The 25,682-nt window shown below is 34.8% G+C and overlaps 3 protein-coding genes across 3 annotated transcripts; all 3 read right to left on the reverse strand.

Annotated features, from left to right (window-relative positions):
• Window positions 1-799: 799 nt before the first annotated feature.
• LOC120328503 (uncharacterized) lies at window positions 800-4,302 on the reverse strand. Its single transcript, XM_039395012.2, has 4 exons — window positions 3,834-4,302; window positions 1,905-2,732; window positions 1,438-1,604; window positions 800-1,050 (listed from the first exon to the last, which is right to left on the reverse strand). Exons 1-4 carry the CDS (start codon window positions 4,127-4,129, stop codon window positions 971-973), a joined length of 1,371 nt encoding a protein of 456 aa, XP_039250946.2. The 5' UTR covers window positions 4,130-4,302; the 3' UTR covers window positions 800-970.
• Window positions 4,303-9,261: 4,959 nt separating this feature from the next.
• Window positions 9,262-18,250, reverse strand: LOC120328868 (protein unc-93 homolog A-like). The gene is made up of 11 exons (XM_039395418.2): window positions 17,743-18,250; window positions 16,762-16,949; window positions 15,981-16,161; window positions 15,769-15,911; window positions 15,339-15,425; window positions 14,634-14,754; window positions 13,913-14,051; window positions 13,039-13,212; window positions 12,234-12,327; window positions 11,711-11,889; window positions 9,262-10,877 (listed from the first exon to the last, which is right to left on the reverse strand). The coding sequence occupies exons 1-11, from the start codon at window positions 17,814-17,816 to the stop codon at window positions 10,728-10,730; spliced, it is 1,530 nt and encodes a 509-aa protein (XP_039251352.2). The 5' UTR covers window positions 17,817-18,250; the 3' UTR covers window positions 9,262-10,727.
• A 1,619-nt stretch (window positions 18,251-19,869) lies between these two features.
• On the reverse strand, window positions 19,870-25,409 carry LOC120328759 (protein unc-93 homolog A-like). The gene is made up of 5 exons (XM_078114151.1): window positions 25,184-25,409; window positions 21,837-21,975; window positions 21,421-21,594; window positions 21,093-21,186; window positions 19,870-20,350 (listed from the first exon to the last, which is right to left on the reverse strand). The coding sequence occupies exons 2-5, from the start codon at window positions 21,921-21,923 to the stop codon at window positions 20,319-20,321; spliced, it is 387 nt and encodes a 128-aa protein (XP_077970277.1). The 5' UTR covers window positions 21,924-21,975; window positions 25,184-25,409; the 3' UTR covers window positions 19,870-20,318.
• Window positions 25,410-25,682: the final 273 nt, after the last annotated feature.

Genomic DNA, 25,682 nt, shown 5'->3' on the forward strand with positions numbered 1-25,682 from the left:
AGCATGTCAAATCCGGGACTGTCCCGGCTAAACCGGGACGTATGGTAAGCCTAGTTAATAGTGGTAAATAACCAATCTTAAGGTTTTGTTTCTCGGTTTCAACTTTGTCATAAGTGTGCAAACAAACATGTCTGCTTATTCCAATAAGTTCGAATTTGAACTTCTTCTCAGTGTTTGCCAGTTTGCTATTTAGGTGTTTAGATTTGAACCATATTTATTTAATATTGTGTTTGTGTAGATTCTACACTACACTATATAGACTTTAGGGCACTCCCGAAGTATGTGCACCGAGATGGCGCACAACCTGAACCCTAACCTGGTAAACAAACTATGTTCAGGATGTGCGCCATCTTGGTGCAGTCAGATATTTTTGATCAGAGAATCATACATTGCTCAAAATAGGGATATTTTGAGATAAGTAAGCTGTAAAGAACTATGGTACAACCAAACACAACCTCTATAATCATTTCAAACCGAATAGGTTAAAAAGAATGAGAGAGAGAGATAATGATTTATATCATTAAAGTACACAGTGTGCTCTCACCTATCAAACTGAATCACCACTTCGAAGTAGCCTAGTTCAATCAGGCTTCGCGCAACGCTAAAAAAGGGGAAATCGCACAAATCGACCCAAGAAAAAAACTTTTTAAAGTTTGAACGCCACTGGCATCTGAACTCTCTTACACTGTATTTCCTATCCACATAAATAAATTCAATAATTCTGCTATCATCTGAGGTTATCCTAAAACTCTTCCGTTGCCATATAACTTACCCCAAATTCCCAACCAAACACTCGATATAAATAAAAATTCCTTTTTTTGCCAAAACGAAGTGCTATGAAAATGTGCATTAGTAGTTAGTACATCAAGTGCCAAAAACGATGACCCGTAATACTGACATAGATAAAACAAAAAGTTATAGGTTTTACTCTTCATAAAACAAAGTAATAGGTCAACCACATCAGACGAGATCAGTCTGGTTCGGCCTTTCCACAGCACGCCATTTTCGTAAGAAAACCTTTCTTTGGCTTCTTTGGGGAATCTTCGTCTCCTGGAAAAATATAAAACAAATGAAAGCATCTACCATGACGCTTGTCCCGCAAAATTAGTCGAAAAGTTACGTCTCGTCATTCTCAAACGTGCTTCTGTAACGTATTTTTATTACAGTAAACCAGTTCTATAGTTCAATGGACAATATTCATTTAAAAGTAACATGCTATTTGCATATTTTACTTCGCATATTATTGATGATAATACGTCATTTTGTGTGGAATTTGAGTCGATCAATAGAAATAATGGTCTCAATGAAGTGACATTTTGTAAAAAGTTATATTGAGCTCGTAAATATTAAACAAGGGTAATTTGTTGGTCCCGATAAAACTGAACTCATTATTCGTACAATTAGAATATCGGAAAAATTCAATCCAAAGGGATTTACCTATTTTTTCTTTTTTACTTGAAACTGATTGGTCGTCGCCATTTTGGAGATCAGGAGATGGTTTTTTATCCTTTCCATTTTTCTGTTCTTGTGTATCAGAATCTGGTTTTTGATCTTCGTTTTGTTGAGTTTGGGGTACTGGAGGAGCTTTGCTCTTTTTAGATTTTCTGAGATATTAATCAAAACTTTCATAAAACCAAATGCGAGATTCTGGCTATCCAATTGTTAGCAGAAAAAATAAATCTGGGTTTTATTTCTAAGAGGCATGGTTATTATCGCATTTACATATTAACTGGCTATGCTGTATATATATAAGCTTTGTATCAATTTTGTTCCTAGCAAAAGTAGCCTCTACCAGATCGCGTGAAATTATCCATGGGCGTATTTATTTATAATACGTTACGATTACCGCGAAAAATGTTTTAGCTCGACATAACAAAGGAAAATAGTCTGAATACTACACTTACTTCTTTTCCTTTTTGTCGCTCTTCTCCTGCTTCTTCGCCTCTTTCTTTTTCTTTTTTTCATCCTTTGTTTGTTTTTTGTCTTTTTTCTTACCAGGGTCTTGTTCTGTTAGTTGTTGACCCGCAGCATCGTTTGCCGTCAAGTCGGTATCTTTTCTCTCACCATCTGGCCTGTTTCCGTCACCAGGTTCCTCAATGATTTGAAGGTCAACTCGCATTTCTTCTTTCGGATTTTCTAATTTATCAAAAACGTCATCAGGCGATTCGTCGTCTATCGGTTTGGTGATTTTAATCGGTTCAATGGGATCTTCAACTGTTTGTTGATCTTGTGTCGGTTCCGTTGCTTGAACTTCGATTCCATCTTGCGTTTCTTCGCCGGTCATGCAAACACCCGTTTCCGCAAAAGTAGCAGTTGTCGCCTCGATAGCTCCATCATCTGGATTGCTGGGTTTGTCTTCAACTTCGCACAACTCTCCAATTGCCAATGCATTGAAGGCACGGATATGTTTTGTATCAGGCGCTTTGCTGGGAACAACTTCTTCTTCTGGCGCCCGATGCAACGTCGTATAATAACTGAGTTTGGTTGGCGTTAAGGGGTGAGCTTCAAAATGTGGATAACTAGATGTATCAAAGACAATTTCCTCTTGTTTATCTGGAGAACTTCCTTCTGCTACTCGCCAGGTCGTTACAACGCCCGGTTCGGATTTTCCAGTTGCTATGTCATTAAGAGGATCTTCACTTAAGTGAAAACAGTAATTTTTACCGTTGTTATTTTCCCAATACTCTTTTCCTTCCAATGAGCCCGATAATGCAAATTCAACGTTGACTGGCCTGAAATAAGAGATGGAAAATAATTTTCATAAACACAAAAGAATTTAGGCTGCATCGGTTAGGTGAAAGCAAAACTAAAGACTTACTATACTTGTGCATGAAGAAATTAAGCTAATATGTTGGAATACTATATTTAGTTATAACATCATAACATTGTAAATACGATTACGCTATCTTGACTGCTGATTTAGTTTTATAACATTTCTTTGATGTAGATTGTTCAGATTGACATGAGCTTTGAACTACTAGAACGACCTCATAAATTCTTAATCTTGATGTGACAAATCTATATGCATACACAACTATTATGTAGCTTCCATTAGATACATATATTTTATTGCTTGGTGTTGAGAGAGACATTTAAATGTTAAAATAAAAAGGCACATAAGTACCATGTGTTTTCAAAGTCAAACGAGAAAACTGACGACATTTTCATCTTTTTATAACAGATACTGCTTTATCACCCGATGGCGTTATAATCCATTTTTTCTAAATTTCCATTTCGCCTTCAGTGTTAATAAATACATATATAAACTTCCGACGAAACGTAAAAGGGTAGAAATGCCATTATCTTTGTCAAAAAAAAACACTGACATTAGTTTAGGTATTTGGATAATCGATATACTGTATATTGAAGTTATAACAGCTCGAGGTATATTATAGACATCACTGCATATAAAAATACAATGAGAACGAGAGAAAAACCGGCTAAAGGCAAGCTTAATACTACATGGCCCACCACAAAGCTACCAGCTTCAGAGCTATATATAGCCACACTACAGCCAGAAATATGCGACACTGCAACATATATGAACAACTTTTGTTGAGGTTTGGAGATTGATTGCCGAGAAAATCCACGAATCACATATAAGCGGCTGAACATAATAAGGATGTGTGTCGGATTACTTTTAGAACCCTAATTGAGCATACAAACCGGAACCAGAACTTTTATTTGGACTCGAAGAATGTTCAATGTTAAATTGATGCTATGAATTATGTAGTAATTGTCATAGCAACATGAGTCTGTTTTACAAAACAATAGTGGTATCGAAGCTAATAGGTTAAATATTTATCTGCATTTATATCAAATTTCATTCTTACGTTTTATCACGACGAGTGAATCCAAAGGCGAAGATGTCACCTGTACCGTCTGGACTACTTTCTATATATGATCCACTGTAGTCTCGAAATGAGGCCCAATTGTTGAATGTAACACGAGCAAATACGAATTTTTCAAATCCTACATTTGCTACACGGATCTTGCCAATGATAGCCATAACGTATTGTCCATGTCGCGACTCATCTTGAACGGTCAGTTCGACAAGTGAAAGCTTGTTTAGCTGTAAACGGCGTTCCTGCTCGTCTTCACCTACTTCGATGAGGGCTTTCCTATTCATTCTGTACGACCAAATTATAAGCGCTGTTGTGAAAAATTACCGAGACCTCAGCACACGCATAACTCACACTGGCGACCTCCCGGGAGCAGTGTGATTAGAGAAAATAGGCTACGAACAAACTAATCTCTATTGTGCTAATTAGGTTCGGGCATTATACCTGCGAAAACAACAAAATAAACAATTTGTTTTGAAATGCAATTTATTTTGAGTAATGGATTCAAGTCAAGCACAATCCCTGAAGTCTATTTGAGGAATCGATAAGCACACAAAATTATTCTAATTAGAAGACAATAGCAGAGATTGCTTTTAAATCCCTGGCATATGACATTTCCTACTGCTATATTCAAGATCGTAACGCTGATGGATGTCAGAACTTTCCATTAGTTTATTGGCGCCACAACCTTAGTTTGATGATCTAATTAATATATTTTTCCCAAAATAAATCGTTTCAATTACCGTTAGAATAAATTTGGCCGATCAGGAATTTATGTATACATAATTTTTAAGACGTTACTTAATCGAAAGAAATCAAAATTCCACAACGTACTGGGGAAACGTGCTTTAAATTAATTGATCAAATCGATGTGTTTTAGTATTAGTTGTGCTTTACACTTTGTTCACAAACAATAGAGTACATTTTTGCCAAACCATATTCTGAAAGGTCTGAGAGGAAAGTAATTAAGCGCGTACAATATGCAGTTGTATATTTTGTTTTTATAATGTCCTATGATTAATAAAACTTGCAACAATAAAATAACATAAATAGTGAATTTGGAGCAAAAATATTTTTGCGTGAAATGTTTATTCTAAGCCACATATAACTAAATAACACCGATTTAAATCTTAAATTTATATTTTTAATTTTTCTTTTGTAAAGGGCTTTTTTCTCATTAACCGAAAACAGCGATCAAAGATAATATAGCGGGCGACTTCGAACCATTTACTATGCCATCATAATATGACTTAAATGGCAGCATTGAATATGACGTAAAAATTACATTTTAATATTACTGTATTTCGAAGTAAAATTCAAATTCCGAGAGGCATTGATCTTAAACATAAAATTGTGACTTTGATAGCTGGCTATACAATTGCTGGCTATTCGTTAATATTATATTTATAGGATAATCAAAAAAACATAGACATTCCTGAAGTGGGCTGTTACAATAGTTTTATATCACGTATTTCTGTAGCGACACTGACAGAATTATTGGCGTTTATGCAACTGCAATACCAGACCACCAGATTCAACGTTTTTTTTGTCTGAGACTTAAAATCCACAATAATAAGCATTGACTACTGAAGAATATGTCTAATTTTCCTATATTTCTGATGTACGTACCTAAGCTACTGTATATATTCAAATCGTGTAAGGCCATCTTAAAAACCAATATGCACGCGGTCGTCATTTATAACTAAAAAAAATTCCATACGTCAAAATTTTACAGCTTACCTATTACCACAATGTATATGTCAGGTAACTAACAAACTATCGCCAGTGATCGAAATATTATTAAAAATCATCACTTAGCATGCAAAATCGACTAAATAAAACACGCATATGTTTATGTAGTCTACTATAGGCTAATGATAAATGCTATTGATTTTCCATCAATCACAGTGCAAAAAATAGCAATTAAACTGGGCGTAATGACTTAAATGTATTATCATAATGAAGTAGTAATAGATAGTGGACAATTTTGAATATTTTTGCAACTTGTTGTCAGATTCATATCACAGGCAGTTTCACCATCTTGGCTCAGATATTTTTCGATAACACTGAGGTATTTCCAAAATATACAGAGTATATATATGCCTGGCTTTAATACAAACGTTCATATAGTGAGCAGCATGCCAAGTTTTTATGCGCTTACTTAACAATCAATTGCTTCCTGTTATTTAAGAATTTGGAGAAAGTGTCATTTTGTATTCTTGATCTTGATGCTATGAAAAAGAAGCTTTTCTCATCGACTACTGTCCCAATCGCTTTGAATTTTTGGGTGGTCAAAGATTGTATTTTTCGCTAGAAGACTATCACCTTTATATATTTAAAATATTTCTGCGAATTCGTTCTTTCGTGTGCGGTGACGTTATTAAAATGAAAAAATGCGCACCTTGTAGCGGTACCGCATTCGCGATTCGGTGATCAGGCGAAGTCGTAAAGGTTGCGGTGCCGGTAGTCTACCGGGATACCCGTAGTAATAACGAATATTACGAGATGCTTCTACTAACCGAATAACAGTAAACATACATAATTCAAGAATAATACAAAGATCAATACAATTTGTATTATTATTTATATACAACGCTTTTTCATTGCATACATTTCGTGTCGCATCTGCATAAAGAACACAAAAAAGCACTAACCGTCTAACCTGGAACCCAAACTATCATTAGTACAGTCCGTAAAAATGTCAGAAACGAAGTTGAAGCGACTATATATTTAATTTTGGAGTGTTATGAAAATCTCGAAGGAACAGTCCGTTTAGTGCAGAAAAACTGAACATTTAGTCTGCTGCGGTCAGTTCGTAGACTCTACGTGACCCGAGAAAAGTTTACAGAAAATCAAGAACTCAACTCACTATATCGTTTTACCTGACAAATGAACTGCGTATCAATCGTTTTATCGAAATGACATGAGTTTAGTACATATATACAAGCATTATACCCGGGAAAATCGCTCTTCAGAAGCTCATTATATCTACCAGTAATGCCAGATTTGATAATTCACACAAACTGACTTCTGACAGTTAAATCGATTCCAAAAAACGTAAGTAAAAATAGCAGATATTGCATAGTAAGTACTTTGTTCCGTCGCAGTCCCTATATTTTTGAATTCTCTTATACCAAGTATATTTTTCTTTTGGTCGTTGAACGCCCTTTCCAGTCTAAACAAATATCATTGCCATTCCGATCTCTTTTTCGTCTCGCAACTTCGATGCGTTTTACCAACGTACGCACACTCTTCCTAAGTTTGCATTTGAAATATCGTCTCCCTTGGGACAGAAGTGCATTCATATTTATTGAAGAATTTCGCGCAGCTGCTTGTGGGCCTTGCGGGGTCGTTCAACTATCCTACAGCAGATGACAACGCCTGATAAATAAGACGCACAACATTACTTTACTACGCAGTTAACGAATACTTATTCATTTATAAATAACCAAGTATTACCCACGGATGGATCGTGCTTCAACGTTGAGGTCCATACTTCTCCGTACCTGAGAATCTAGTGTGTCTTAACTTCTTAAGAATAAAACTAACTTAGCCAGGGTGTATTGAGTTTAGTGGCCAATATATGCACGCAATATTTTAGTCAACCAATGAACATGCTTTGGCCATACATGATTTAATGCTTTCTCAGCACAACTATTCCAAAGCATTTACATGGTCGCCTTTTCACTGTTCCACATTATGAAATTCCGCACGATAATGCAAGTAATTTGGCTTCAATCAATAGATCGGCACTATTTTTTATAATTAAAATATATCAAACATTGCATGCTATGTAACAATTTGACGTGAGTTTCTTGTTTTAAAGTTTAAATTTTGTACCTTCTGAAGCATATTTCACCTATTTCCGAATTGCAATTGGTATCATGACTGTGGCACTCTGACGATATGTATATTTATTTTTTTATTATTACATAAATTGAATGTTTCGTTTATGACATCACAAGCGAAGGTCAATGTCTGACTAGTAGTGAAAAATCGAAAAATGCCATAACAGGATTATACGGAATTTCGCACTTTTATATTTACTAATTAAAAGCTATTTAAATGCAGTTTCTTTTATGAACTCAATTATTCATTCATCACGACTGAAACACTCCGAGATTCACTTCTCAAATTATATAAAAGCAGATCCTAAAGACCTAAATCATGTAAAATTGCGAGTAAAAACAAATTTATTCGTACTAGTCACATTAAAATCCTTCGCATCCAATCTCCATTTTTGGAGACGTGTATTGAAAAAGTGTAAATCATTGAATTGTTTGTCCCTCTCCAACAATTGAACGTGGCACTGAATTTTTAAAGGACAATTTGCGCCTTGGGTTAATCCAGCCAAAGTATTGGGGGTTTAGCATACGTGTTTTGAAGACTACACTGCCTACACTTTTTTCTCTGATATTGAAATATGCGCTTTTCCTGTCAGACAATCACCTAAATGTGTAATTTACAGCCATGCAGCTAATTATTTGCAGCTCTATGACTTCAAACGCCATTCTCATTTTAAAACAATCACAATAACCAACGCACCTATTGTTTATAACAATAATAACACTGTGCAACTTTTCATTCCGGTATCTAGGAAATCATTCGAAAACTAAACTTTAACCTATCAAAGCATTCTTAAATATAGTGATGGATCATCCAACTGACCGACCGACAAACATTAAATATCATTATGTGTCAGTCGCCGCTTTAATCTCATCAAGGGTAAACGAACTTGCCATCCGTTTAATAGTCATTAAAAGGAAATCAATTCCAGGGAGGTGATAAAATCGCTGTTTAATTGCTCAAATCTAATTAAATGATTTTCATGCACCATATACGTTTCAGACAACGGCATGACATCTTTCCAATAATAATACGCGGCCAACGAACTTCCATCTATCTCCCATGGTCTAAGTCTCGATTTCCAAGCGAAGAAGTATCGTAAAACATGCGGGTCTGTTAATCCCTCATTTTATTTTGGCGTTAATGGCCATTTACAGTCGCTGATGAATTGCCCAAATGCATTGCGGACAAAAATCTGTAAACGACGCCAAAATACCAGTTAACTATAGTAAATCAAGACCTCCGTTGGGCCAGTTACAACATAGAAATACTCAGGCGGTTTTACTCAGTAAAGCTTATAATGTACGCAGTTAAAAAAAAACATCTGAATGTTATCGGTAACTGACTCAATATCGAAATTTTAAAACCTGAGAAAAATCCATGTTTGCAAACACAAGATCTTGGTAATATTTCCTCCATTGAAATAGAACCATTCTCCATTCTTAATTTCACAAATGCCTTACGTTTTGGAAGTGAATATGCGGCATGCACGGCGTATCCCCCGGCTATTTAGATTGCAAATTTGGTTTGAAACATCACGACCATTGCTAGTAAATTGACCGTGGTTAATCGCCCGCTGCAATTGACCTTAATCGTTGTGTAACAATAACTTGCAGCTTCTCGTCGACATTGCGGTAATTTTATTGTTTGATATAAAGATCAGTGCAAACAGTTGTTTTTCTGTAACGAATAGACGCTTAATGGAGCGAATATTCAAACACGAAATATGGTCTTGTAATAAAGAATCTGCCCTACTCTGGGAAACATGAAGCTACGCAGTGCAATCAATTTTAAAATCAAAACACGCTTTATTCTTCGGTATCGATATGGAGACAAATGATTTATCGTTTTTTATTTATGCTTATAGTAAGCATTCCTATCTGTCATAGTAGGCAAGACTCGGAACAATGTTAGCTTCACATCACCGAATTATACGTTAACGGAGAAAGAAACTTGGCATACAGCGGTTCAAATGGATATATAGCAGAATTTGAGTATCGATTCTATTTACGATTATTTCAGATTTGGCAGCAATTTATGTTTAAAAAGCCGCTTGTTCGAAAAAGAAATGAATCAACTCATAAAACCCTCTACAAAAATTTTGTCGCAGACTGCTTGCGCAATGACGTCTGACTCAGGCCAGGCGTAAAATTTATTAGTTGCCGATTATATCACAAAATAACGACACATGGATGTGGTTTATAACATGTTATAGCATGTCTACAATATTAAAAATGGACCTCCTGAAGTATGCGCACGAAAATGGTGCACAACCTGAACTCAGGTTGTGTACCAGGTTAGGGTTCAGGTTATGCGACATCTTGGTGCGCATACTTCAGGAGCACTATAAAAATAGTGCGTAGAATTTCATTCTACCATCATTAGTATGATAAAATACTGTGACATATTCAATACAAAAAAATAATAAATTCAAAGTTTAATCAAAAATAGCTTCCAGAATAAAACAACAGTTATCTGTACCGTCGATGGCGCAATCGCAACACTATTGTTGTCGCTCTAAAATTTGCCGACGATCAAACGCAAATTCTGATATCCTTCAGGATTTACGAATATTAATGATGAAAAAGTTGAATTCCTACTACTTCAGACAATAGAATCCAAAACAATATACATAATGGATGAATATATATATACAATTTATTCGGCAAATTCATGGAAGCGGAGACACTTCTAATGTCGCATATAACAAGCAAGGTGCAAAACGAAAAATTAAACAGATTCTCAAAAATGGAAAACAAAATCATAAAAATGTTAACGTACATCAAACAAAAATTTTGATATCCTTAAAGATTTACGAATATTAATGATGAAGAAGTTGAATTTCTACTTCTTCAGACAATAGAATCCAAAACAATATACATAATGGATGAATATATATATACAATTTATTCGGCAAATTCATGGAAGCGGAGACACTTCTAATGTCGCATATAACAAGCAAGGTGCAAAACGAAAAATTAAACAGATTCTCAAAAAATGGAAAAACTTAATCATAAAATTGTTAACGTAGATCTTTGTTCAGAAGCTTGTCAACTCGCCTACCGATGGGTTCGTACGATATGCACCGTTTTGTATTCCATGAGAGTCACCAAGCGACGACTTTTGACCTGTCTGACCGTTGGATATATCAGCGGCTGTTGGGTTCTTATCTCGTCTCTTTTCCAAGAACTGAAAATTGTTAAGGCATAAAGTATTATGTACATAATACTAATGAAAGCTAAATTCTGCAGACTGCTATCTACATTTTTGTAAATAACCTTACTATTAGATTTATTATATATTGGTTATCAAAGAGATGCGCACTAAATTTCGTTAAGTATTTTGCAGCACACAAATGTATATATACGTACGTACTCAATGCAGCTTCAATTTATATTACACAAATATGGCAACACTGAAGTAAAATGTCGTGAATCGTGAGGTCTCATTATCACGGACGGTTTCTTATAGGTTTACTCCGAATTAGAGCCAAAGGGTCAAAAAATGTTAGTAAAAATTGGCATAAGCATAGTTTTCTTTTATTTTTTATACCTAAACTTGGGAACTAGGCATTCGCGTCGAAATGTTTACCAGACCCATCATGGTTTTTTAAGGTTCTTGGTAGTAAGTTGTCTTGCATTTGACACAAAAAATGCATTCAAAGTTACCAATTCCATCAAAATCTATTATTTTCCACGGCCAATTGCGCTATTATTCAAACACAGACGTACGCCTTGGCTTCTATCCCAATCAGAAGTTTTGCTAACGTTACAAGTGTTTCTACTTTGTTATTGATCAAGTGGTTTTGTTTATTGATAATCTGCAAGATACGGATTATTTTTGTAAGGGTATTCAACTCAAGGCCATCTTTCTTATTTTTGGTACAAGACATATATATACAAGAAAAACGAGAATAGGTACGGTTCTTGAACTAGCTTGAGTCTCTCAATGCTATAATAAAGTGCTTGTGCTCCGCGCACAATCAGTTGAGAGAGAAAAACTGAATGTTTTACAACACTAACCTCAACAGCAAGGTATAGGCTCATCCCAACAATCAGAAAACTGAGAAGAACGTATAGTTTTATGTAGACACAGATGAAACTTTGATAAGCAAAAGCAATAACGAATCCTATAGACTCCCACAGGCGATAATTTGCGAAACTTTCTTCTTGTCGATTAAAGAAAAGCACTCCATACAAAGCTGTAACAGAACACCAACATCAAGTTTAGAACACCAACATTACTTTCGTATAGAATAACTGAATCAAATTATCTGAATTGTAATAAGCAATATAAGACATATTGTAGAATCATAACTTAAAGGTATACAATCTGTACATTACTGAACAGTCTCGGTAGCTAACAGCATTATACTGTTTTAAAATATAGTATGTTCATTTTTTCTCTAGAGATTACTATGAAATCTTTTGGTGCTATCCACGGCATTTTTTTTTATCCGTTTAATTAACGGTAGTGTGTAAACCAGGAAAATTGTATAATTCATTGGATAGATAATATTAGAGTGAATTTGACCATTCAACTCACCGTTCAGTTGTGTTTGCCACACAGCATCGGCCATTCCCCAAAATGCCGGTATCACGAAGAAAGGGGCTGGACTTGTTGGGTATGGAACCCATACCTGTTATATATTATACGAATGATCAAATTTGTGATGTACTGGAAAGGTCGTGATATATATATGATCAGCGTAAACACCGCCGTGCATTTGATTCAATAGAGGATGTGCTGGAATTACTGAATTTTCTGAATAATTACGAGAAGTATACAATGTTACTCAGAATAACTTAATTACTTCTTATATAAATCTACTAAATGTCAGCAAGGTTCTGCAACCCTCAACGTTCAAGACTGGTACCGATGTCCGCAATTGTATATGGTTTTGTTTACCCATGTAACCCCAAACTATCATGCCAATGAGCTGATAAATATGTACAAAAAGATTCATTATTAACTTAACACAAGACAGAGCAAATACAGAGTTAGGAGGCGTGTCTGTTCAAAATCAGTAAGCAAACTGTTTGCTTGCGTCCGCGCACCTGTGCACTTAGGAAGGTCATTGATGTGACCGTAAAAACTGTTTCAAATCAACAATTCTTTTTAATTTGAATGTCATATCACGTGAAATAACGGATTCGGTATGATTCAATATGCATGAAAAAATTTTTCTCGTGAAATACACCAAAAGTATGCCTGAATACAACAATTTCACTTGCAAGACTTGCCTAGGCAACTAGCTGTTCATCGTTGCCTGGAAGTTTAGTTATAAATATTTTTAAAAAGTTCGCATCACTATTAACGCCTACGGTCAATGCAGTCAACAAAAGCTCACCAGTAGTGTAATAATAATACCAAGATTTATTAGAGTTGACAAAGAGAACAGTGGTATTCTGCCTGTATATTTTTCTATACGTCCGAAGAGGAACGAACAGATTGAGTTAACACCTCCAAAACAAATCATAATAAAGCCAATCCAGTTGACAGCAATCGGACATGTTATAAATGACTGTAAGATAAAAGTATTTGGTTATGATTAGATAGAATACATTATATCAGTTCCGTTATGATATTCCTGAGAAGGCAATATCCGCACTTCAGACAGTTTCGTTTATTTACTTCCGCTCAACTATAGATGTACAATATTTCAATAGCAAAATTTTATCTTTTTAAAAGAAGTGTGTTCAATGTCCGTTTACAGGTAATTAAAATTGAAGAGCCCGTCGACAAAGATATCCGTTCTAGTCACCATTCTAATTTTTAACCTCAGCACCATTACACGTCCATTCCAGTAGAAAGTGTTGAATCAAGTTGTGCATATAAACATGTAACAAAATGTCAAAAGCTTTCTGGGAATCTGTTTCCGATTAGAAATCATTGAAATTGAATACATCAAACCACACGTTAGTTATATACAATAAATTGGACACAGCCTTCTGGTATTTCTGCAAGTTGATAAGGTGTATGGGAATACTAAAATTTAGTTTGACAAGGACTGTAGAATGGGTATTGTTCTTCATTGTACAAAACGCTTAACATACAAGCCCCCATAGATATGATTAAACCAACAAATGTAAAATAGCACATATTTTTACCACGGATATCACTTTAGTCCCATCATTGTTGCTCGCAATTCAATTGCTTTTGCATGAGTGCCCCTTTCAATTTTGTAGTAAAGAATTAAATGAAATTGCAAATAAAACTGATACCTGAGTGTAGTCGCCCGTTATGAATGCTTGCTCAAATCCAGAATACATTGTTATAATGATCAACATAATTTGACGTCGATCTTTCATGTGCAAGAATGTTGCGGAAAGAAGTTCTTTCGTTCCTCGACTTTCATTGTCTCTGTTCAGAAATATAATATCAAAAATTACCGCATGTACCATTACATTTTACTATTTAATTTTCAGAAAGTACACCCATACTATTGTTTTTTTTTTGTTCTTAGATACCAGAATTTTCACAAGCAGAAAGGCATGTTAGGTATAGCAAATAATACAATATCATTGTTTTAGGGAATGGGAAAATGTTAAATGTCTGCCATCCTTTTAGCTTAAGATCACTAAAAGTAATTTATAAATTAGCGAAACACCATTATTTCGTTGCACTTCAATATAAAAAGCGCTTATAATTATATATTTTCGTGTATGATTTTCACAATAGCAACGGAACTTTAAGATAAACCATAAAGCGGTATCACAATAAAGATTCGTTGAATTATAGTTTTGCGATCTGTGTACACAAGCCAGACTTGTCACGGCTGGTATTTTTAGCATTCCCAAATATTTGCGTTTCCAATCTTATATTTATGATGGCAGAGCAGGTTGAAGGATGCAAGTTTATTTTGAATTTTATCAAACGAAGCTAACAAAATTTACCCGGAAACGTTAAGTTCTATTACTCTGAATTAACAAGCGGTAACCTCACCTAATCACAATTCTGTCCACGAAAAACGCCATGTTTGCCGCAGCTAGAAGTCCAACGGCCGTGTAAATTCCCATCAATATGTAAATGGTCTCGTCTGGAATTTCATCTTTAGTTGAATCGGCTTAAATTAAGATGTTTACTTTTAAATTAAAAATGAAATTAGTACTTAATATATTAAACCAAACTGTACAATTTGATCAATAGAAGTTTAAGTACAATGAAAGATCTCTGATATATAGTGATCAGGGCGAGGAATGATTAACAACTACTCAACAGATATCAGACAGTCAACGGCCACTTTACCAATTGACTGTCATTTCAGGTGGTGCTCTCTTTTCATTGCATATTCACATAAAATTAATTATCCAGGACTTTACTTCCGTAGTCCTAATCATAAAATCGCTTGGTAAATACCAGGAAATTTCTAACGAATAAACCACAAAATGCATGAACAATGATTACTGCTGACTGTTAAAAACGAGGCAATGAAAAGTTGCGTATATATGTAAGTTGAACCTTATATAATTAAACTATAGGTTCATGACAGCAATATAAAACGGCTGTTAAACTTCATTGAACACCGATTACTGGTATACTTTTGCGCTATTTCCACTTCAAATTCCGATAACTTTTGTGGGTCAGGAGTACTTTTGCCATGAATAATGACCAAGGCCAAGCACAAATAATTCGTAAAAACATTCAAACCTCTTCCAGTGCCATTCTGACAATCATTGGCACCACAGAAATTTTCAATCCTTACTTTCTCTTCTTCACTAACACTATCTGGAAACTCTGTAATAAAAATGAGGCGTTTGAAATCATGCGAGTACTTAGAATATTTGGATCATTTACATCAAATATGGAGTTGAACAAATTTTTTTATCAGTATCTTCAGGTAACTTTACAACACCTGCCGTTACCGTAAGGTTACACCTATGAAATTACGTATATATATATATTATATAAACGTGCAATTCTATATGAATTTGCTATCAAAGCTTACCAACATGCCAAAGTGTAATGTACTTGTTACGGAATAATACAATGGCAAATCATTTATATTTATGCAAAAATAATCAAGTTTAGAATTTACGAAAACATAAACGCTGTATAAATAATGAATAAATAATCGTACCAAGACTGGCTGTATTCGCTGACGAGAGCACAAATGATGAAATCAAATTTCCGATGATTTGATTCATTTGAAATATCAGGAAGAAAATCCCAAAAAATCTGTTGACAACTGCATCCACACTCTCATTGGTCAATCTTGCGTATCTATTAGTAAATAAATATTATTATCTCTATCCTTCTGCTGATTTCAAAAACGGATTCTATTATACCCACCTTTTCGCCACAGTCGTCAGGTAGGTACATTTTGCTGACCACAGAGGTGCGCCAGAGAAGCCTAAAATAATAGAAGCAGGCACCAATGTCCCCCATGAGGGATAAAAATTAGCGAGTGAATAGCACGTGTATCCGAGAATCGAACCGAATATTGTCCATTTACATCCAATATGTCTGATAACTAAACAAAATTAAAAATTTCGATTAGGGTTACGCGGGATAAGTGATGTTATTTTCGGACAGTCGAAGCATTTGACAAATGTGACAAATCAAATGTGCCAAAAGGGGTTGTGATGGTTTGGGATGCAAATGTTTCAATATATATATACTATGTCTAATTTTGCTTGTTCAATTACTCTGACATTGTGAATCAATCTGGAGTTTGTCTTCTTCAATGTAAAAAAATAAAAGAATTATAACTTTGCATACTACAGAACGTCAATGCTTAATTCTATGCTGGAGGTGTACCAATTCAACGGTAATCGTTTATTCTATTTAAGTATTCAAAAACATATTAAAGTCGTAACTGATGAATAGTCGTATACTATAGCAATAAAGGAATTGGGATGAGATTTTGAAAGATCTCTCATTAATTTTATCGATTTAAAATAAACATGTAATTTTGTTGAGATTCATCATGAATTTGAGTCACATAACAATTTGAAAAATATGAATTTCTGAAAATCAACAATAGGAAGTTATCTCAGTCCGCCAAAATATAGCATAACACAAGTTTATACCCAAGTTTTAAAAATAATAATAAAGATAGTAAACAACAAACTGAAAGTTGGTGTAAACATTGCAGAGACGATAAGAGATCCATATATGATGGATAGAGATCCCGTTCCTAGGCCTTCGTCCGGATTCAAACTAGACTGAAGATTCGATATTCCTGCAAATGCCGTGAAATTGAGAAGAAAAGAAAGACAAATCAAAAGAATGTTCTTCATAATGTTGAATTTTTCTTTCCTAAAAATTAAAAAAAATTTGGATTGGTAAATAATTCTGGTAACGTTGAGGCATGGAGTGCTTTATATGAAGAATAATTTCAGAAATTCATTACCCAGACAATAAAGATTTTTTATCCATCCACAATCCAGTGTAAATCAAAGTAAAACTACTCATCTTTAAACCTGGATCTGGTTATTAGCTCATTCAGCATGTTCCATGCGTGATAAAAAGTTCAACCTTATGTTGAAAGATGATTGTGTGATGCAGTGCCGGTTGTTCATCTCTTATATTTAGAATTCAGTGCTTTCATTTAATGTAATGATTTTGAAACACTTAGGTCTCTTATTAGTAAGATCCATAAATGTGTGTTGTTTACTCAGATTAAAACCGTTATTGTCTTAGTCAATACAAGCGATGATTCTAATTTTCGGATTAGTACTCCCGTCAGTATCGATACTAAACAATCAGTTTACAGATTTTTTGACGATAAGCACACACAGACTAAATGACCTTGAGTAATACGTATTGTGCAAATATTTTGTATATCGGATGTCGTTTATGCAAGTTTCTATATGATTTGTATACGTAAAACAAACCTAATGCTGAAAGCAACAAAAAGTCAGTTTATACTTTTATTTTTGTATTTTTTTTTCACTTGACATTACTCCGAGTCGAATCAGATGACAATATTTGTTGAGCAATATTTATTAATGCAAAATAATATTCTCTTTCCAAACCTAAAAATTCTGTCCTAATTAATGTACAAAAAGCAAAATAAAGTATCTTTAATTTTCAAAGTACGTGATTTTACCTGACAGCATCGTGATCAGAAAGAGAAACTTCGTCGTACACTCTCCTATTGGACGTAGCGGATTCAGCTTCCATATTTAGGCAACTCAGAAAGTAGCTTCAGATTAAATTCTTACTTTGATTAAACAAAAGTTAGCATATAGACGTAGCCAGTATCTAAAACTCCCTATAATATAATCCAAAATTGGAAATCAAGAAATATCTGAACCTTATCTCTACTCTTACATTTCTCAGAAATTTATTTTCGCTTACTCCTTTTATTGATATTTCGCTCCTTTCGTACATGCATGCATAACACAAGAAAAACGATTCTCCCGTATATCTAATCGCGTTTTAAATCAGAACAATATATGGTAATTGGTATCGGAATGCTGACAAAAACTGCACTTGGACTTCACGTTTGCTTTCATTGTATCCAGCAATACCTCACTGTAATGTTGTAGCTATTGTCATCATGTACCCGTCAAAAACAATTTAACAAGATTCTAAGTTAATCAGTAGTCAATCGCATTCCCAGCGCCCATTATTGAACTGCTCGACAGCACGCACCGGAAGGAAAGAAAGCTTAGTTGTAATTTGAATTTGTTTGCACGTCAAAGATTACATATTTACTTTTCCTGCTTTACCGCTCATCCAACCTATTGTAAAAGCTGTTGAAGTATTGTTACAAAGTTACAGCATACCATTTTAAACATGTTTTATAGGACGGGGATTCATTATTAAAACTGGAGAGACTAGACGTTTTTTACATTGTTTGTAAAACCCAAATACAGAGAAATTTTGTTACAGTGCGTCCCAAGATATTAGAAGGACTTTCTTTTAACATATTTTCAATTTTATATGGGTCTTATATGCTCATAAATCTCCCTCTCGCCAATGTCTACACTAAACTATCTCTGAACAGTTGTCTTCTAATTCTAAATAATAGTGACAAATCTGCATAGTGAACGAGTTCCAAAATAAGGCTTATCTTTTTACACAGTAACTAACAGTGTGTCTAATACAACTAGCTGTGAACTTTTCTAGAAATAAAATCTATTATATATATATATATAATATCATGAGTATTTTTTCCTCGTATTTACTCGTGTCTGTTAATTTCAGCAATTACTATATATTCCCGATTGAAGTTCAAACACAAACGTAATCACAAACGTAATGAAGTGTGTGGAACTGGGTAGTATCAGGTTGATCCACGGCGCTCAACGTTTTATATAGAAGCACTGTGAGGGTTGCATTCGAGATTTAGCCATTCAAGACACCAAATACAAAATTATAATATCAGTTCGAGATAATTCAAGGTAATTTACCAGGAACAAAGTAAATCCCCGAAAGTACTGAATTAATTGTTACGTAAAATATGTAAATATGATGAAATCGGTTTATGATAATTTCCTCATTTTCAAGTTCATCAATCTACGTACGAAGTTAAAACCCTAATCTTTTTTCCAAATTCGCATCAGTTCGATTACATATTTTAGCAGCAGCTATTTAACATTATTTTTAAAGATGACATGACAATCGTAATTGTTCGATGATAAATTTATTTGTGTTCGTTCCTGAATTGCTGGCTATTCAGCAACAGATATTCTTACTATATATCTGCGATGTCAGTGACTAACTTGGCATCCTCTTTCCTCGGGCATAAAAACAATTCAATAAAGCCTTAGTGCTACAAAGCTCTATTATATATAGCAGCTTGCTTTCATTCAGCACCACAAATTGGCCAAATTAATATTCCCATGGGTCAAATTAATACTTCGACGAAGAATGACTTGTAAATAGTATAATACTGAAGTAATATGTATAATTATTGCTACATTTCCTGCTATGTAACTGCAATTGAATCGCATTTCTGGTAAGTAGTGATTCGAATCAGCACTGTTCGTTTTTTGATGAAGCGATGATCTACTTGTGATTATAGCATCGATCATAGTATGCATCAATAATGTTCTCAACAATGTTTTCCTAGTTAGAGCAACCAGTGTAATAGGTTTTAAGCTTAAAGCAATGTTCTTGTAGTGCAAGATCAAATCTGACATACCCAAAAAATATTGTGCATAGCGAGCACCAAATATGCAGCTGTTGTTGTTCATGATATTACGGGAAGGGATAAAGCGGACCGGACATAAATGTTACAAATTCTCTTGGTAAAACTTTGTCTTCTTATTCAATTGAAACAATTTTTAATTATTCTAAATTCAAAGACATGATAAGTTGGTAAATTATAATGCAGCCAACGATTTACTGATTTTTACACACACATTATGCAATTGAATCGAATACTAAACTATTTTTGGCTACAACGCAAGCAACTGCATAACTAGTTAATACCTTGTGTAGTATTGAATAGGATTTGAATGGGATATTGAAGTTTAATATATTGATGTAAACATAGTTTCAACAAGAACGTGCGTAAATAGAGTTGATACACAAAGATCCATAATGTTTTAAACTGAAGATTGATTCAGAAATTTCGACTTTGTTCAAAAACTTGTTACATTGTCTTCTGGAATCTGACGTACGTTGTCAAATGACTGTTTTCGTTCGGAATGATCTTTTGATGTATTAGCAGATTTATGATTCATCTTCCGTTTTCTTTCTAATAACTGAGATGAGAATAAGATAAATATAACAGTCTTTGAACCATAATACATCGATTATGTTTAAAACGTATGGGAAACACATAAAGGTTATAGTAAAAATACAGTTATCAGTGCCTCAAACATAAATACACATCTACAGTTGTCTCAATCATTTTGCTGCAATGCATTTTCATACAATCAAAGTGATTTATAAAGCTACTATAGTTAAATGAAAGTTTATAATTAGTATCCAAAGTATATGTACAAAATAAAGTCATACTAATCAAATTTAGATCTGTTTGGAACAAAGTTGCGCAACAACAAATCCTATGGATTGCCATAACTTATAATTGGAAAAACTTTCTTCTTGTCGGTCAAAGAAAAGTATGGGTTATTGCTATAATAAAATTATCAATTCGTGACGTTAAATTAAATTTTTAGTCCTCCAATTCTCGAACCATAGAAAGAAGAATGACGTAATTATAGCTACTACCATTTAACCTCTGACAGATTTTTACAGGCCTTGACTCCAAACGAGACATTAAATTATGACAGCACCTCATATTAAAAGGATTTTTTTGATCTAGTACTGACGCTGTTTGAAGAAAATTCATTCTTAAATAAAGAAGTATCCATATTTTATATTATCGTATTCTTCGCAAATAATGAGCTCTGCCACTATGTGACAAATTCTCACTATTTGTTGAAACCCAGTTAAATTTTTTAACCTGAATTTCAAACATCAAATGACAATATTTGAACTCACCGTTCAGCTGCGTCCGCCATACTGCATCAGCAATTCCCCAGAACGCTGGAATAATGAAGAAGGGAGCTGGACTCGTTGGGTAAGGAACCCATACCTGTAAAAGAGTGGATAAGACTGTATACATGCTGTAATGGATGATTCGGTGTCACTATGGGTGAAAAATCTGACCAGTTTTGAGGTGAGTGGGATCACAAACAACAATCCTAGTTATTCCTCGACCCTCACTCATTTTGTAGGAAATCTCCACTCTCCCTTTTCATAGATTAGGAAAAGAAGTGCAATCTGATAAACCTGGATTATTATTATCATATTAATAATAATTACTTACTAGTAGTGTGGTAGTAATAGCAAATGAGATGAGAGTTGAGATAGAAAACAGAGGCACTCGACCCGTGTATTTTTCAATTCGTCCGAAAATAAACGAACAAATAGAATCAACAGCTCCAAAACAAATCATCATCAAGCCAATCCAGTTGACAGCAATCGGACATGTTATAAATGACTGTAAAATAATTGTGCTTTTACTGATCAAAAAGGAATTTATAAATTTGTAGACAAGTATTATTCGTGTAATCTACATTGAATTATACTCTGCTGTACTACAATAGTGAATCAGTTTAAAAACAATGCTATGATTCAATGCTGTAAGTGAATGAATCGTGTTGCTCTATGGCCTACGCAGTGCAAACTTCAGAATTTGATTGTAAATTTTCAAATTCTGTAAAAAAATATACCAATTGACACCTTGGTGTAATCACCCGTTATAAAAGCTTGTTCAAATCCCGAGTATATTGTGATGATTATCAACATTATTTGATATTGATTTTTCATATGAGAGAATGTTCCGATTAGAAGTTCCTTCGCTTCTCGGCTTTCATTGTTTCTATAAAAAATAACCATTTTTGTATTCATTTGAGAAGCTGGCGGTACATTTCATTATGACAGGTTTATGAGACAACAAGTTAAATGGAGATGAACAGACTCATCACAATTAGATGACGATCCATTTGAGGTTGTGCAAAAAACTTTTTACTCGAGCGTAACCAATCCAGTTCGTTGAAAAATGGACATATGACGTCGATTGAGAAAAAAGAAATTATATTCGATCGTGGCAATGATAAACACCCCCATGTATGCGCACATTGAATTGGCGTTCTTGTTCTCTTTTTTCCTTCCAACTTACAACTTTATTGTATATGTCACGTCAGACTTCATCTCAAATGGCAAAATATAAACAAATCAAACTCTGTATCGGATGAAAATAACACTTCACTGCATCTTGCATGTACCCTATTCAACCCCCCTTCCAATAACATTTTCCCGTGATCAACGTTTGTTGTTTATCGAATAAAAGAGACCGATTCTGCTATCTCTTTCTGCCACGCTCACAGCTAATCCTACCAATGACTATATCCCTTTTTTGTCTATTAGTACTTTTATTGCGGTACATCGCCAGTACCCCTGGCCTTCCCCATGCAGGAAGGCTGAAACAGTATTTATACAAATAAATACGAATGATATTGAACGTGAACCTTAATAAAAAATGAATTGAACATGTAATGAAAATAACACTTGTCAGTATAAAAGTAAATAATCCGGGTTATCCAACTAGGTCAGCCCCCCCAACGAAATATGAAATAAATGTCGGATGCTCGTCGAGTGGCTCGTGATCTGGCGGATATATAATCAAAGTGTATAACGTATGAATCGACGCCAGTCGCGGCCAACCCGCCGAACAAAAACCACACAAAAAACAACAACAAAAAATAACGTAAAAATACTCTTGCTGCGAAGGGCTGGCCAACTCGGCAATGGGTTCTAACCGACTGTATAATAGGTACTTCGCCTCTTACTATCGACTGGATTGAAAAGATGAAAGGTGTGAAGTGGTCGCAGAAAGAAAAAAAAAAAAAACTAAAGGCAATTGATCAAAATTATAATTTGGTGACATATGACATATATCTAAATAAAAATTGACATAATGGAGGCGAGCGGTATGAAACTATATATATATGACATATATAGTGCTCCATGCTTATTGCCGAGCGTGAATTTGTGGAAGTAAGTGGTGGGGAGGGGAATAAATTACAACCAAATAAATTTAGAGCCACTGGATCAGTGGAGTTATTTCAGTGAGCAAAGGGCTCAAACTGCCTCGGGAAATCGCTAGTGGGATACAACTGTGTGGTTATGACCAATCCAATTATAAAACAATCACTCAAGCTCATGAACACATCTCATACACACACTAAGAAATTAAAGACAGAGTAGAATACAGTGTCGGAAAAGAGAATAAAGTCAGAATAGCCGACAGTGTCAAGAAGTCCGCACCAAGCCCGATACGTGAATTGAAATACCAAGATCGGAGCCACAACTGCATTGCCAAATCTTATACGGTACCGGTGTCGAAGTCCACCCGGTGTCGACTATCGTACCCATTGGGGGTTTTATACACCTAAATGACCGTAACCCATAAAAAAAAACTCTCGACTTTCGCTAAACACGAGAACCGCTGAAATGCGGTAACGGAACCGCTACAGTAAATTGAAGTATACAATTACACTGGTATAGGTAAATTTATCTAGGTACACACTTGAATGAAACATTTTCGTGCATGCTAATTTACTATATAAGCCCATTATTCACTGTTTGAGTATCCTATTGGATCGTATGGTATTGCGATCGATCAAAACGGTACCGTGGTGGTACGACGGAGTTGATGATAAATATTGTCGCGTTGTTCGATAAAGACTTCTGGTGCAGGAACTGGTGCGACCGTGGCTGTTTGTCGTGGAACGTCAGACGAAAACTGTCGTCCACCAAAACAACAAGCCAATATATACTTTATTACTCCTAAAATCGAAATGTACGTGAGTGCAAATGTCCGGGGGTGCAAATGTACGTGTAATGCGTACAAAATAATTGTACGCATAGACGTGGACATTTACACCCATGGAGACTGGAAGTAAACGAGTTTTTTTGCCATTTGCGTCGAAAATGGGGCATGCTAATGTTATTACTAGTAACGAATGCGAACTCACTGCATATCCCCCCGCGATAACCGTAATTTTATTTCCTAGCATCGAGCAAATCCTCGAGACAAGTGAAAAACAACTGGAAGTGGTAGACATCACTGTGGCGTAATAAAACAACTTAAGACAAGGGTCGTAAACAACTTGATCGACATATGATATATATATATATATACATATATATCCCCCAGGCCCCAATATATATATATATATGCTGTACTCGCCAAGTAGAGTTTGTTTTCTACTTTTTTTTCATCTAGGTTTAATTATTATTTCCTATCAAAGCGCGTTAATCAACTCTGACATAATAAATTTAATTGTGGCAAGTTTTCATAAGGTATACCGTAATTGCTTTCGAACACCGACGTGATTTTGACAGTGTTTGCGTTATTTTGTTAAAAAAATGAACGACAAAGTGCAAAAGTGGCTGCAAATGTACAGTGGTGAAAGTATACGTAGGTGCAAATGTATATGTTTGCAAATGTACGTGGATTCAAATGTCCATGGGTACAAAATGTACGTGCAATTGCATGCAAATGTCCATAGGTGCAAATGTACTCGAGGAGTGCAAATATATTTTAGAAATAATAAAAAATGCCTTATATTTCGAAATAAATTGGTAATACTAATTTATATCAGGTGTTCCAGAAATCGACCTTTTTTAAACTTAAAGCATGCATCCAATATAGTCCATGGTAATATTACGTCAACCGTATCGGTATGCAGAAGATGACTACGCAGACAACCGGTAACAATTTTGTTAGCTCACAGATGTTTTACAATCGTCCCTGGAGGCCATTATCTGATGGGCAACAAAGAAAAGGCTAGTTTGGAGGATATTTCCCACATAGAACGGGAACGATTTGGTCGAGATTGTTTTATTGAGTAAAAAGGTAAATATGCCTTATTTTTCCCGGTAAAACTCGAAGATCAAATGACCCATGACAGTATGTTTGAGTTTAAGATCATCCGATTCAATATAATGGGTAAAGTTACAAAGTAATACAACTTTATGTTGTACGGTATTTAGTTATATAAAAGAAGTTAGTTCCACTTTACCAACAGTTCAGGTCGAAGAAATGCTTTGACGTCATCATTCAAAATCTTCGAATAAAATTGTGTAAGCGTACAATGTACAAAAGAGTACAAGTACATTGGCCGAAGAAGCGAATGCTCGGGAAAGCTTCCACTCAAAAAGAGAAGTCATTAATAAAAACGCTGAGTATATTCCTGAACAAAATTGTTTTTGACGTACTTAATTGAGACACACTTAACACTTTACACAGTAAATCAGGGGTGAACCAAAACACATCGCACTTAACGCAGTAAAACAGAAGTGAATCTAAACACAATATTATGCAGCCCTCTCGGCAAGCCGGAACGATACGTCATCAAATTGGTCGATTCGAGAAAGGCAGTACATGTAATCAGTAATCAGTGTTGCAACAATAAAATGACCTATTGTGTGAAATGAAATACACTATTAAAATGAAAGGGTCAAATACATTATAATCCATAGTTACACAAGGCACATTCGCTACACAATTCCCCCTCGACA

Source organism: Styela clava, chromosome 7 (genome assembly GCF_964204865.1).
Source record: "Styela clava chromosome 7, kaStyClav1.hap1.2, whole genome shotgun sequence".
NCBI lineage: Eukaryota > Metazoa > Chordata > Ascidiacea > Stolidobranchia > Styelidae > Styela > Styela clava.

Bases quoted from the DNA above. Each gene is read 5' to 3' on its own strand.
- LOC120328868 (XM_039395418.2), bottom strand. From the start codon at position 17,816: ATGGAAGCTGAATCCGCTACGTCCAATAGGAGAGTGTACGACGAAGTT. The intron at 16,950-17,742 runs GTAAAATCACGT...TTTAATTTTTAG, and splicing joins TCTGATCACGATGCTGTCAG to GAAAGAAAAATTCAACATTA. The intron at 13,213-13,912 runs GTATCAGTTTTA...TTTATCTTACAG, and splicing joins TAACGGGCGACTACACTCAG to TCATTTATAACATGTCCGAT.
- LOC120328503 (XM_039395012.2), bottom strand. From the start codon at position 4,129: ATGAATAGGAAAGCCCTCATCGAAGTAGGTGAAGACGAGCAGGAACGC. The intron at 2,733-3,833 runs GTAAGAATGAAA...CTCTTATTTCAG, and splicing joins TTCACTCGTCGTGATAAAAC to GCCAGTCAACGTTGAATTTG. The intron at 1,605-1,904 runs GTAAGTGTAGTA...TTAATATCTCAG, and splicing joins AGCGACAAAAAGGAAAAGAA to AAAATCTAAAAAGAGCAAAG.
- LOC120328759 (XM_078114151.1), bottom strand. From the start codon at position 21,923: ATGAAAAATCAATATCAAATAATGTTGATAATCATCACAATATACTCG. The intron at 21,595-21,836 runs GTGTCAATTGGT...ATTATTTTACAG, and splicing joins TAACGGGTGATTACACCAAG to TCATTTATAACATGTCCGAT. The intron at 21,187-21,420 runs GTAAGTAATTAT...ACTCTTTTACAG, and splicing joins CTATTACTACCACACTACTA to GTATGGGTTCCTTACCCAAC.